At 43.9% G+C, this 13,759-nt stretch overlaps 2 protein-coding genes across 2 annotated transcripts; one reads left to right on the forward strand and one right to left on the reverse strand.

The window, feature by feature from the left end:
• Positions 1–1,227: 1,227 nt before the first annotated feature.
• Positions 1,228–1,766, forward strand: LOC136974493 (U20-hexatoxin-Hi1a-like; the record flags this gene model as incomplete). Its single annotated transcript, XM_067269404.1, has 2 exons — positions 1,228–1,468; positions 1,535–1,766. Coding segments are annotated over 2 exons (387 nt in total), but the record flags the coding sequence as incomplete, so codon positions are not given.
• Positions 1,767–9,650: 7,884 nt separating this feature from the next.
• On the reverse strand, positions 9,651–11,697 carry LOC136974464 (uncharacterized). Its single transcript, XM_067269373.1, has 4 exons — positions 11,597–11,697; positions 10,538–10,609; positions 10,082–10,469; positions 9,651–10,013 (listed from the first exon to the last, which is right to left on the reverse strand). The coding sequence occupies exons 1-4, from the start codon at positions 11,644–11,646 to the stop codon at positions 9,762–9,764; spliced, it is 762 nt and encodes a 253-aa protein (XP_067125474.1). The 5' UTR covers positions 11,647–11,697; the 3' UTR covers positions 9,651–9,761.
• Between the last annotated feature and the right edge of the window lie 2,062 nt (positions 11,698–13,759).

Consider the following 13,759-nt stretch of genomic DNA (forward strand, 5'->3'; position numbering starts at 1 on the left):
CTTTTAATTCGGCGCATTCGTAATTTTTTGTTTCCAAGAAAATTGTGATTTCGTCCGGCAATTTGAAGAATCGGTTTAGCACTTTATGACTCGAAAGCCAACGAACTTCCGTATAATACGGTAGATCGGTGTATTCCATTCTATCTTCCAGAAATGGAGCGAATCGAGATTATTAAATCCACCTGCCCGAATATAATTTACAAATCACAAAAATTATGACGTTTACAAACTAGATTCGCGCAAACGGTCAAAGTTCCGAAAGTCGCTACTCCCGAACGGATCCGTCGAAAAGACACCTCGCGACGTGTACTTCGGATACGGTCACTCGTCGCGGCAATAGTAGACGAAACACCTTACGGCAGAGCGCGCAAACGTCCGCCTTGACGTTCCGGCAAACGCTTGACTTTTGCGCCAAAACCTTTCCTTTTAAATGGATTGTAGCAATCGCCGATGGACAAATCGGCACGTAGCAGTCTTCCGCGACGTCCTCTCTCGTACGATGTTCGCCGGCCGATCGTCGTTCGTAGATTCGAAGCCGCGGCCGTTATCCGACCGTCTTTCCTAGCGTCCACCAATTTGAATCGGTTGGACGAAATACGGACGGACGAACACAAAAAGGGCGAGAATCGTACAGTTCGAAAAAGTTCAAACTTTCCAACTTCGAGCGTCAAAGCTTAGTATTTAAAAATTTTTTTAAAGTCTCGGCGGGCCGCAACCCGGGTGTTGGTGGGCCGCGTGCGGCCCGCGGGCCGCGCGTTTGACACGCCTGCGGTAGAGCATCGATTATCCGACTTAATTGGGGACTGGGTTGGTCGGATAACCGAAAAGTATGGAAAAAATACATTATTAGTATAGCGTATTAGGCCCGGTTTAAATACTAGCCTCCCTTTCGTGGTCGAGCCACGCTGCCAGCTAAAACGTGCAAAAATTTAACAAAAATAATATTAAAGTAGCCGAGACGTAACCAAATCTTGTAGCGCCACATCACTGGCGGACATTTGAATTTGCCGACTAGAACGCGGTCGGTTAACCGATAAGTCGGTTAATCGGGGTCGGATAATCGATGCTCTACTGTATTTACGTTTCTACTTTTCTTTCAGATATTGGTTATCGCAGTGGCTTCGCAACCGGAAGGTAAATTTAAAACGAAACGTAATTATATTTTACAAATAATCTACACTCTTCGATCCACAATTTTATTACTTAGCCAAACTAGGAGGAGGGGTTCGACACGCCCGAGTCGAAGGCAAATGCTTAGCCCATAGAGAGCGTGCGTCGAAAATCTCGGGCTCGAAGGTTGTCCCGGAGTGCGACGAAAACGGAGATTACCGGGCACTTCAATGTCATTCGGCCAATAGGAACCTATGCCAATGTTGGGATAAGAACGGATCGATCGTCACCGGCTTTCGCCACAAACTACTACACTGTAAATGCCCTCTACATAAAGCAAAGGCTACGAAGAGAAAACGTAAGTCGAGCTTTTCGTGAAAATTTACGCCAAGAACGTGGTTCATTCGCATAATTTACTTTGCAGAAAAAAACGTTTTCGTGCCAGAGTGCGAAGAAAACGGAAGTTACGCGCCGAAACAGTGTTTCGGAGATACGGGGATGTGTTGGTGCGTCGATTCCGACGGCGAGAGACTCCGAGAGCCGACCACATTCACCATTGTTTGTCGTTAGACGACGGCTGAAGTGTCGCGCCGGAATGCGTTACTCGGTGTTTATGTAGATTTTACGAATTAAATAAATTAATCTGTGGCATTAAACGCGTACATTTTCTTTGTAAAGGGCTTCGAAATCCGCTTTCGGATACCGTTACTCGCGCTTTAAATCTAAAATAACTCTGTTTACAGTTAAGGTTCGACCCGGATCCGCGCTCTTTCGCGATATTCCCGGATTTAACACGGGGACGACTCTTAATCCAGTCGACGCGTCTTTCGCCGTTTAAGGTGTTATCGCCGGTACTTAATTACCGGTAAACGTTTTACTTTGGCTTCGATAATCGGCAATTGTCCGTACGATTGGCTTCAAAAAATATAATTAATTAGTGTTTTTCTGCATATAAATAAAAATACAGCCGTAATCTATCGAGGACGTCGGGCTATTTTTGTGTTATAATCAAATTAATCGTTAATGGAATTTCCGTCTCTTACCTAGTTGGCTAATTATAATTAACTAGCGATTAATTAGTAATGCGAGAAATACTTATAGAAAGAGATCCATTTAATCTCGTAAATTTTTCTCGGAATATTTTCGGTAATTAAATCCGCAAACCATGCCAAATTCCGTCCACAACGAATTAAATCGTCGGATTAAAAATATAAAACGAAAATTAACATTTTTAGCCCAACTTTACGCGAATAAAAGCCGAAAGAATTCGAACGAAAATGCCAGGCGATTGCTCTGGCGGTGACTTTTTAACTCCGTTACTTTCCCGGCTGTTACGTAGATACAACGGGGAAAGTATCGGAAGTACGTCAAAACGACCCTCCGATTTTTTGCAAAAATTCGCGTTTCGAGACCCCTCGACCCCGAGAAAGCAAAAAATTCCGCGTGCGCTATTCGTTTCCTTTCGTATCTCGGGATGGGACGAAGATTAAAAAACGAAATTTGGCACCGTAGCCGGCGTATAAGGGGCACGGACGGATGCTATTAAATTTTGGCCGCGAAAGGTGGAGGGAGAGGGGAGGTACGGGGTAGTCACGCGTCGTATCTCCCGTGGGATTGGGCTTACGGAAGATTTTAGTCGTTAGCATTTACAGATCTTTATAAAACTCGTCTGTACCCTCAAAATTAAGTTCATTATATATTTTTAATTATTATAAAATAGCAAAATTTTTATAACAAAATCTCGCAATAGATGGCGCCAAACATAATTTTATTTAATACGAATAATAATTAAAAAGTTATCGTTAAAATAAATTCCGATAAAAGCCGGAAAAGTTACGCAACTCGTCGCTATATTTTTTTCTTCGAGGAGGCTAAAAAGGCCTCTCGGTACGGGTCGGACCGGATCGAAAACGGAGAAGACCGAGTAGCCCGGACGGACCCCACCCATTCGGATCGAACTACCGCGGAAATTTCGAGACGTGGGAGTCGGGCCGAGGAAAAGTCGCCGGCGGGAAGAGAAGTTTTTACGGGAAGCTCACCCCCGTTCGTTTTCGGACACAGCGAGACAATTCGGAAAAGTCCGGGCGATAACTAGACGAGAACCGCCAGCGACTAACGGTGTTCCGCGGCGGTTATCGGCGGAGCGGTCGATCGACGTCTCTTTTCCTTCCCGGTCTAACTGTAAGAACAATTTCTGTACAAACGACAACGAGTGGGAATGTAAAATTCGATTGGCACAAAGTCGATAACGAGACGGGCCAACTACTTTTAGTTTAACGTAACTTTCTCTTTTGGAAAATTAAACGAAACCTAATTCGTCTCGATTGGTGAAAAATGGCAAATATTGCAAATGCTATAATTGTAAGGTTCGTTTACTTATCGAAAGACAGAAGAGGAAAAAGCCGAACAGAAAGTTTTCTGCCCAAGGTACTGTGCCATAAATTATGATCAATTCGCATTTTTTTTATTTAAAAAACTATAAATGGAGAAAAAATCGCTTTAATCGCGAAGAAAGGACGAATTTTAAGTCTGTCGTCGCGTTTTGTCGTCCTGTGTCGGCCGCAGCCGGGTACGTTTCCGGTCGGTCGGATTTTAAATTATTTTAAATCGAATTAATCGTAATATTAATTACGTCGTTTTTCCAGAGCGATCGACGTCTCGCCGGTGGGAGAACATCTCGACGACCACGCAAATGCGATAACGAGTGACCGGCCGAACAACCTCGAAATCGAAGATAAAGACGGAGGAGTCGCGGGATATTTGCTAAGCCACGCGCGGTTGAACGACACGGACGTCGGTACTTACATTTTTAAGTTTTACGCCGTCCGTAGTCGACGGAAACTGTTTTCCGCCTCTTAAAATTTCAATTATTCTAATTTCGGATATTAGTTATCGCCGTTCGTTCTTCTTAAGTTTTTCGACGCGTTCCTCGTAGGATGCTCGGTGCGCGCTAGTTGTATTCACTCGCCCGACTCCTCCAAACCCTTCTCTAATTTGTTTCTCGCCTAACAATAAATTTATAATTCGACTCGTTTAACTTACGCGTAAATCCGGCCCCCTAGCGTTAATCGGATCGGAATAGATCGTTCGTACCAGACGCCATCCGCCTTCGGGGCGGACTTAAGACGGCCAACCGGTCGCTATTTCGGTGTCGGACGTGTAAAGAAAATCCGCCAAACACGCGGTCGGTCCGTTTGCGGGGCGACCGATTACCGTCGTTCGGACTCGGGCGGTAGCGGGCCTAAACCGTATTTACGTCGCGTTAATAGAAAATTGTCGGTTAAAAACTGTAATAACGCCGATTTAAATCGATAGAAATTTAATTATTCGAACGGTTAAGCCAGCGTCGTCGTATTGTTTATTATTTTTTAATAGGTTTACGAGTAGCTAATGCTCCACCGGCGGTCGTCCCTCGTTTGATACTAAGAGAGGAAATTCCGAAAAACCCTGTTCCAAAAGTAATTCCGGATTGCGACGCGAATGGAGATTATAACCGACTCCGATGTCTATACGGCGACGAGAAGCGGTGTCGATGTCGGAGCGAGGACGGAAGATCTCTGTCCCGCGCCTTCGCTAACCTAGTGGATCGCGCTTCCGGAACCGGACGTAAGTACGGTTACGGCACGAACGATCGCTACGCCGTTAACCTTCGTACTAACGTCGCCGTCTTCGTTTTTTTTCGGTAGTAGGGAAATTCGTACCGCGATGCGACGAAGACGGAACGTACCGATCCAAACGATGTCGGGGTAGCGCGGGTGTACGTTGGTGTTCGACTCCCGACGGACGTCGGATTTCCCGTCCGGCTAAAGACTACGTCGATCGTTCTTACCGGGGTAATCGACGATAAAAAACGTTTTTAAAAATTGTCTCGACCAAATCTTTGCGAGCGTTTAAGTTAGAACACGGATGCTCGTAAATAAAGGAAATTATCCGTTCGTTATTAATCGTATACTTCTATCCGATTCGCGCTATCGTTATACTCTATATGTCGATCCGGTCGATGTAACCCTCGGTGCCAATTAGGCGGCTCTTCCGGTAATCTCCGATCCGGGTGTCGCGAGGTAGTAGCGATAGAGGGAGCTATCGTGTAATTGACTGACGTAATACGTAATGTAAAAAAAAAAACGCGAAACATCGTGAAAATTTGTAAAATACGACGCGATAGACGGTAGTTTTCGTGAAAATATGCAAATTAACCGGTAGGTAGACGATACCGACGGTGTCGCGTTGTATCCGTAGCGGATTTTTTTATTTTTGTTTTTTACAATATTTTTTCCAAAAAGGTAAATATATTGTGTTCTTAAACGATAGTATTTGTGAATTTGATATAAATTACAACTAAAGATGTCGTTAGTTTTTCAATTTTGTGTCTGGTAGTTATGCAGAAATTAGGTCCGGTGAATTTTTGTTAGGTCGAGCTCCCCGTAAATTCTAATAGATAGACGTCGACGAATATTTTCACATTTGTGTGGGACAACGATATCAATAATGGCTTTAAATGCGCTTTAAAGTTAGGACTACGACGAACTCGCGCGAGGTGCGACTCCTGGGCTAGAACGTGTAAAATATACTACAGAAACGACTTAAAATCGTGTTTTCCAAGATTTGTAAAAGTGGTATTAAGTATTCGGCATACGAAGGAAACATTCAAAAGCGTATTTGGTGGTATTTAGTCTTTCGGTTCGCCCTCCGATTGTTTGAAATGTACGGCAAAATGGAATTACGGCTTTCGGCACTGTCCGAAGCATATACCCGATCGATTAAGTATAAAGAAAACCCGGAGACGGTATCCAATTTTTCCAAAACGATTTGGTTGCCACGCGTCCGGGGACTGGGAAAACTCCGAAATGGTTTGATCTACAATCCGTTCCGTCCGCACTACTTTCGAACTTTAATAAGAAGCAAATACCGAAAATAGAGAAGGAATAGGAAAAGACAACAGCGAATGTGAATAAAACGACGGCCAAACACTCCTGTAAGGTCGTAGCCGAAACGACAACATCGGGGAAGAAAGGACCCGCGACGAACGAAATTGGAATCTACCGAGCTAGGAATAAAAAGCGGGATCGAATAAAAAAGGAATCGTTAACGCGAGTAAAATTTCTTTTTTTGTCAATATTTTATCTTAGATTATTAAATTTTCGGAGACTCGTCATCTCCGATCAAAACAGCGCTAAACGCGCAGTCTCCAAACCGATCCGAGATGGCGACCGGAAGAGCCGCCATCTTGGCACCGAGGGTTACATTAACCGTCGATCCTCGTAATGCGTATTAATTAGTAATATCGGCACGGAACGAAGGAATGCGTTTCGGGGGCTCGGCCGAAGACCCCCGCAGCTCTGCTCGGAGGATAACGGGCGTCCGACAAAAAAATATACCGGGTCCCTACAGTAACTCGGTTAAAGTAAAAGAAGTAAACGGAAATCGTCGTATCGCTCCTACTTTCTCGGAATCCGGAGTAATTTGATCGGTCCTCCTCTGGCCGTCCCCGCATCCCGTATTAGACGACGAGCGACACCGTCGACCGGGCAACGGACAAAATAAGAGACGACTAATAGACAAAATATAAGACTTTTTTCTTTTCTTTATAAAAAGCGCCATTCTTTTCCGTCGATCCGCTACCCGATAAATTTAAATAATAGTTTTCTAAGAAACGAGTTAAAATAACGATTTTGTAATTATCAAACGTATTTATACGTTATATACTTTATTTATTTATTTTTATAAGTAAATGAAAAGTCCCGAAGGACAGTCGATATCCACCCCCAAATTAATAAATATCCTATACAGAGGTTACGAGTCGAAGCCACGATCGTGCGCGATTGTCCGGCGCCATCTTTGCGGTTTGTTTACGTTTTATTTGTGTTTACGCGCGTTTCGGCTGGATTTCTCGCGTCGTTTATTCGTCGCGAATACGACTACGGTCAATTGCCGCGTAATTGGGTGTAATACCAGTTCACTCGAGAACGAAGAAACGTCACTTTTTAAAATTTCCGGCATTATTTGTCATAAAGGACGCCAAATGCGTGGCTCTGGACAATAATAGACCGAAAAATTTCATTTCGGGTAAGCGATAATATTCGATTAGTAGTTATCGGTAAATGATTAGATAAACTTTCGCACGAGTTGGCCTATATAAAGTGTGTACGAGCCGGTCGCGTAAATCCCTTCGTTAATACCGACAAAGTAAAGTTAAATCGTTTTAACAACCGCAGATTTTAGTTCGAATAGATAGTAATTGCGCTCTAACTTTATTTTTCGCGGTTAGTTTTCTTAGTCTCCGCTCGTAACGAATGTACGGTAGAGTTAATACTAAAGCGCTAAGCAAAGATAATCGCTTAGCGGACGAAGAATTAGAAAAGAATTTTCAACCAATTGCCCTTCTAGTCTCATTTACATAAACGAAAGCGGTGGCGTAGCTAGGGGGTGCGGTAGGTGCGGTCCGCACCGGGCCCCCGGAAAGCGATAGGCCCACGGGGGCCCAAAATCGCGGGGAAAAAGACCCGAAAAATTTTTCACGGCAATCGGAGCGAAGCAAAATTTGGCATTTGGCTGCTCGAGCTGCGGGCCCCTATTACACGGGAAAACCGGCGACTCGACTGTAATCTAGTTATACACTATATAAACCACTACACAAAAATATTTTAGTCCGTTTACGTAAGAAAACAAAAAAATACCTAACGAAAGAAATCGAACGTCTAAACGCGATGTTTTTAACGGAATAAATAAATTCAAAAGCCGACATTTACAGAAAAAATTACTGGTTTTTGTTTCGACGTTCCCGATTACCATTACGGAAAAAGGACACCCCTGCCGAAAATTTTTTTTCGGGATCCACAAATACGGTTTCGCACCGGGCCCGGAGAACCCCAGCCGCGCCACCGAACGAAAGTGTGTGTATTTTTTTAAGATATAAACAAATAATTTCCATCGTTCATTTTCAAATAGCTAAGTTAGGTTATTTTGGTTAGCGACATTAACGTTTCTTTAAGATGTTGCTTTTTACAATGATTTTTCTTTTACATTAGTAACAAATAATCATTAAAATCAAATAATCTTCCAAGTTTTTTACCCCAAAGGAAACCTTCCTCGTTTTATGACGAGTCGTCGCTAGACTGGGTGCCAACGTAAGGAGGACGCACACGTGCGGCGCGGCAGCGAAAAGCGGTATCGCAGACGCATTTTCGCTAACGAAAATGCGTTTAACGGGTTACGAAAGAGCGCGCAATCGGGAGAAACACGGGCACTCGTAACATAGTTACCAGCCTCTAAAGACCGGCAAGCTTTCGTTTGAAAAAGAGTGTAGTAATCCGTCGTCAAAACCAAATTCTACTTTAGGCCACGATTCGGGATCTACGACGAAGACGGCTTCGTACGGATCGAGACCTCGACGTAACGAAACTTTCTCTTCGTATAAAACGGCATCTCGTCCCTTCGGACCGCGAGAATAACCCGCCAGAAAAGCGTCTTGTCCACCGCAGTTCTATTAAGTTTAAATTGAAAAAGTGCCGCCAACCTGTCAAATAGCAAACCGCGCGCGAGCTAAGCGAGCGGAAGCTAGACCACAAACGTGGCGAAGGGGCGGAGGAAACGCGCGTTTTATCACGCGACACGCCGTCTCGAAACCCCCGTATACATAAAAACAAAGATAAAAATTACATAAAATTAAGGATGCATTCGTTACATTATACATTAAATACAACACACAATACGCGTTAAAGCAAAAAACGACGACGAGCGCTTACGTAGCTTTCTCGGTGGAAGGGAAGATCGGGCCGACGACGGCGCGTAGTCGACGCGCCCGGATCGCGTGGCAGCGACATCGTATAAGTTAGATTGCTAACGACTAAGCAACTACGGCTGTCGGAGGGACGGTACGTTCGAGTTTCGAAAACTAAGCACGATTTTTCGGGATTTCTTTCGGAATAATCTTACGAATTAACGCGCCGCATCAAATATATAGCCATTAGGAAGAGAGTCCGAATTCCAGTCCGTATGGCGAGGCGATAAAAGCGTCACTCCGCCGCTCCGGGATCCGGGAACCCGGACGAGCGACTCCCGGGAATTCCCCGCTCCCGTTTTGGACCCGGTTAATGCCTACGGAGCGGAAAGTAAAAAAAGTAATAATAATAAGTAGGCCTACTCTTTCTTTCGTTTCGTTATAACGAAATAGTCATACATCGCATTCCGATTCCGTTTCGCGTTTTGACTGCCGGGGTCCCGGTCCGTTTCCGTTCGGGGCAACCCCCGAATAACTCGACACGTGCCGGATTGTTTTTTAAGCGAATTTAAAATTAAAAACTCGAATACGGGATAATACGGAATGTCGATAAAATTCCAAAACGATTATATCGAAACCCGCCCGAGTTTTTGTCGGGATACGCGACGCGTGCGCGATCCGCCGAAGAGAGACGCCTCCCGGCAGAACTTTCGTGGAAACCGAAGAGAACCGAAAAACTCCACGCGGCCCTCCCGTCGGTCTTATCCACTCGCCCACTGTCGGGCCAAGAAATATTTGCATCTAATATACGTACGCACGATTAAGTTTAGAAGATATATTTATTTCGAAAGCCGGTTGTTATAGAGGATATATATATATATAAAGAGTGCTATTCCGAATACATTTACGGCCGGATATACTTGGCTCGTTCTCAATCACCCGAACTCTTTCCTTGAGAATACGGAAAATTATTGGACTGTTGGTAGAAGAATTTGTGCCTGAGGTTATGCTGGAAGGTCTGAGAAGCCGAGAACAGACTGACGTCTTCTGGCAAAATTCCCGAGATAGTCAAGTAATAACCGTCGAAGTTGAAGGCGATCGTATTCGGATCCGTACCCATAGGCAACAGGAAGGTCCACGTCAGTTCTCGCGTATAGAATTGATCTTCGTGTACGGCTCGCACCTTATAGAAAGGAAAACGAATTAATACGGCGATTAACTTTTACCGAGCGTAATACGGAGTAAACTTACTATAATTCTGCTTTCTTTAACCTCGGAGGTTATTTCGTGTTCCGCAAAGCCGGTCATATTGAGCACAAAGTATAGATTCTTTCCGGAACTCTTATCGGTTACGATGTTATTTCGATGGGCGTAAGGAATATATACGGGGCCGGTGGGGAACGGGACGGGTCTAGAATACGGTACTTGGGGATAAAATACTTTAGGAAAATGTACTTTAAAGTGAGGCGCTTTAGTAAATAACGAATAAATGAGGTTTAACCTAGTCTCCAGAACTCTCTTTTCTTGTTCCAGATACTCGCGGAACAAGTGTTCGGAATATTCGTTGTATATCTCCGGGTGCGACGGAAAGTTGGACGATTTTCCTTGATCGGGGTTAAAGCTCTTGGGTAACGGCATTCTAAACGACAAAAGATATTTCAGAGAATACGTTTAGAATTTTCTGCCGATAATAATAAAGACGTTTACCTTTGGTATTGTTTATTTTCATTTTCGTTTCGCTCCCAATTCTGACCGAAACCCAAGTTGATGGGAACGCAGCTAAATTTCGAACGAAATAATTAATAGGCTATTTAGTTCGGTACGATTATATTATTTAACCGGTAATACTTAATTCGTAATAAGTATTCCGTACGTATACGCGCGTTTGGGGGTGGAGGACGAAAAATTCCTCGTCGTCGGGTTTCGAGCGGATATAAAAAAATAAGGCGCGGAACTAGGTCGAGCGTGCGGTCTATTCGTTTCTACGGCTAATCATTATAAGATAAAAATCCGTAGGAGGTACGACGTAGAAAAATACAAAAAGCCGACGCGTCTCTTTGGACGCCGTATTAGGTTTCGGACCTTTCGTACTTTAGACTACGGTCGCCGTTATACGCCTTCCTTTATTCGAAATCTTTAAAGTTTTCCGGTAATATTTCCGTATAACCCGCCGGTAGAGGCAAAAACGGCTTACATTTTATTTACGGCGGGCCCGAAAATTTTAACTTTACGAAACAATGGCGAAGCTTAAAATGCCAGAGCCCGCGTATTACACGACCGTAACGGCCGTAACGGTGCCCGTCGGTGGGCGTAGTCGAGGGACGGACGATCCCGACGCGTACGCGACGAACGGAAAAACATTACGAATTCTGCCTAGTTTTAACGGGGCGGCGCGCCCGTCGAAACCGAGATTCGAAGTTATTTTTTTAATCGAGCGTCCGCTTCGAATCCCGGTTTTATCGGGCACGGACCGACGCGTCCGGCCCGTAGCGTAATTCGTTTTTTGCGCGAAACGCGCTCTCGCCGGTTAACTTACGGCTTACTTCTTACCGGAATTTCGTTCGATTTTCTTCCGCTTTTTGTAAATTACAATAAATTACGGATAAATCCCAGGAAAACTCGATTATATTCTAGTTTATTAACGCCTACGGATTCGGCATTTCCCCTATTAACTTCTAGCGTAAAATTCTAACGATAATAGTCGAAAGAGGGTAGAATAGAGATAAATGCGACGAACGAAGGAAACCGCGGCTTAAGAAATCTTACCTGGCCGTACTCAATACAAAATAAATTAAGAAAAGTCGAAGCCCGGCCATTTCTTCCGTAATTCTATCGAGAAAATAAGCTTATTCGTTTAACTTATTATATTTATAACCTTTTTATATTATTATAACCTTCGATTATATTTATAGAAAGATTGCGGAGTCTGCATATTATTGCCGACTCGGAAGAAACGTTATCGTCTCGACTCTAAAAACCAAAGCCGACTTTCGTTTCGTTTCGTTTCCGTCGGGTCCTACCGAAGTTTCGAACCACGTCTTAACGTCGTCGAAAGCCTTGTTCGCGGAAATAATTATTATTTCGATAAATAATTCGAATTTGAAATAGTATTTGTTCGTCCGAGCCACGATTAAATCTCGTAAATGTTTAGATTCGCGTCGTTTATATTTACTTTAACCGATAACGACTTTCGACCCGGACTTGGGCGCGCGATTTGTATAAAAATCGAAATGGCGATAAGTAGAAATTTGCTTTACACGACAGTTTTTAAAATATTTTTCGTTTACGTAATAATACGTATCTTTTAAAACTGCATTTTGTACGGCGAAACACCGTAAAATTCCAGAGTCGAAGTAGCGTTTGGTCGAAGGGAACGCGTAAATAGCGCGCGCCGCGTAGAAAATACTTTAGGAGGAATATATAAAAATATTATAAACCGGCAATTTTTAACCGAATTTTTTATTTAAAATATACGCTCTCCGCCTGGAATTACCGCCCTCGTAATCGTACGTTTCCGTTAGCGACGGAGTGGCGCGGACGGGGGAAAACGTTCGAATCGGTATAACGTCGCTTCCGGTTCGTATCGGAATCGGGACCTCCCGCCCCTCGGCTTTCGCCCGTCTCGCTCGGTTCCGGAGATTAAGGAAAGACGGCGGCGAGAATTTATAGGCCTACGAGTTTTTCGAATTTCTGCCCCGTCGACCCGAGGAAACGATAATTCCGATCCCTAAAGCGTTTTAATTTTAGTCTCTTACGGTATAAAATACAATTTTATAAGGACCTCTATCGATAGCGTATTTTTATAAAATATAAGTATAAACGTGTTTGGCGAGTAAATAAAAAGATTATCGCCGATCGAACTCGATCCACCGGTAATTAAAATAGAAGACCGAAACTCGGAAGACGTACCCCGGCCAATTTCCACCCGCCCCGAAACCCCGCCAGCGTGGCGTCAATGGGTAGTATCCGCGCGCGTAAAGATACGGACGTATATAACCGGGACGGACCACCCCGATGGGATAAAACGCCGCGGATAAAAGCGCTTTTTAAAGTTTTTTATTAGCTTACTCCGTATGGGTCCGGGTAAAAAGTTGCCGTCGGTCGACTCGCCGATTTCCCGTTTAGTCGAAACTTTGCGGGCGCATTTTTTAATAGTCGGCGAATGATTAAAATCGACGCGGGCCGGTATTTTCCCCGCTAGGCGCAGCCGTTAGTCGTTTAGATTGGCCAACTTGGCAAAAAGAGTCAAATAATTCTTTAAAATTTTCTATCGATTAACACCCGTCGACCGACTCCCGGGTCACCCTTCGTTTTCGAGAATAGAATAATTACCGTAACTGTAGTTTAACTCTGTATAATAGAGGGGTGGAAAGTCGGTCAACGGTGTTGCGGGCAAAATTGCGCCACGAGTTTTAACCTTTATACCGGTGGAGTAAACGCCGCGTACGGTACGCGGTGTTTACGCTCCGTCTTACGCGCCATTCCGTTCTATACCACGGTTAAGTATAACTTAATCTTTATAACGGCTAACCGACTTCCGGGATACGACCGTCGTAATCGAAACTGGACTTTCGACGCCTTAAATTTCGGTTAACCGCCTCTGCCGTAGCCGTAGACGTAAACTTCCGAAACCGGTTTCGATCGGTGGAAGCGTGTTTAAAATAAAATTCAAAAAACAAAAACTATATTTAAAATATTATTTTGCCGTTTAAACGTTTCTCGAAACGGTTTAGTTTTATAATTCGAGCGTTACGTTCGTTAAGAATACGAATAAATTAAAGTATATTTTGTAGATAAATTATATATATATAATACCCGAGGGGAGGTAAAAAATGACTGTTGTTTCGCGCATTTTTATTTAAAAAGCTCCCGAAGAAAACGGCCTCCGTTGGGGTTGGGGGTGGCAGTTTTACCGGTAACGTAAAATTA

This window comes from Centruroides vittatus, unplaced genomic scaffold (assembly GCF_030686945.1).
Source record: "Centruroides vittatus isolate TY-2023 unplaced genomic scaffold, ASM3068694v2 contig_349, whole genome shotgun sequence".
In the NCBI taxonomy this organism is placed as follows: Eukaryota; Metazoa; Arthropoda; class Arachnida; order Scorpiones; family Buthidae; genus Centruroides; species Centruroides vittatus.

Coding starts and splice junctions, on each gene's coding strand:
- LOC136974464 (XM_067269373.1), bottom strand. CDS start 11,646: ATGGCCGGGCTTCGACTTTTCTTAATTTATTTTGTATTGAGTACGGCC. Junction 10,470..10,537: donor GAAAATAAACAATACCAAAG/GTAAACGTCTTT, acceptor TTTGTCGTTTAG/AATGCCGTTACCCAAGAGCT. Junction 10,014..10,081: donor TTAAAGAAAGCAGAATTATA/GTAAGTTTACTC, acceptor CCTTTCTATAAG/GTGCGAGCCGTACACGAAGA.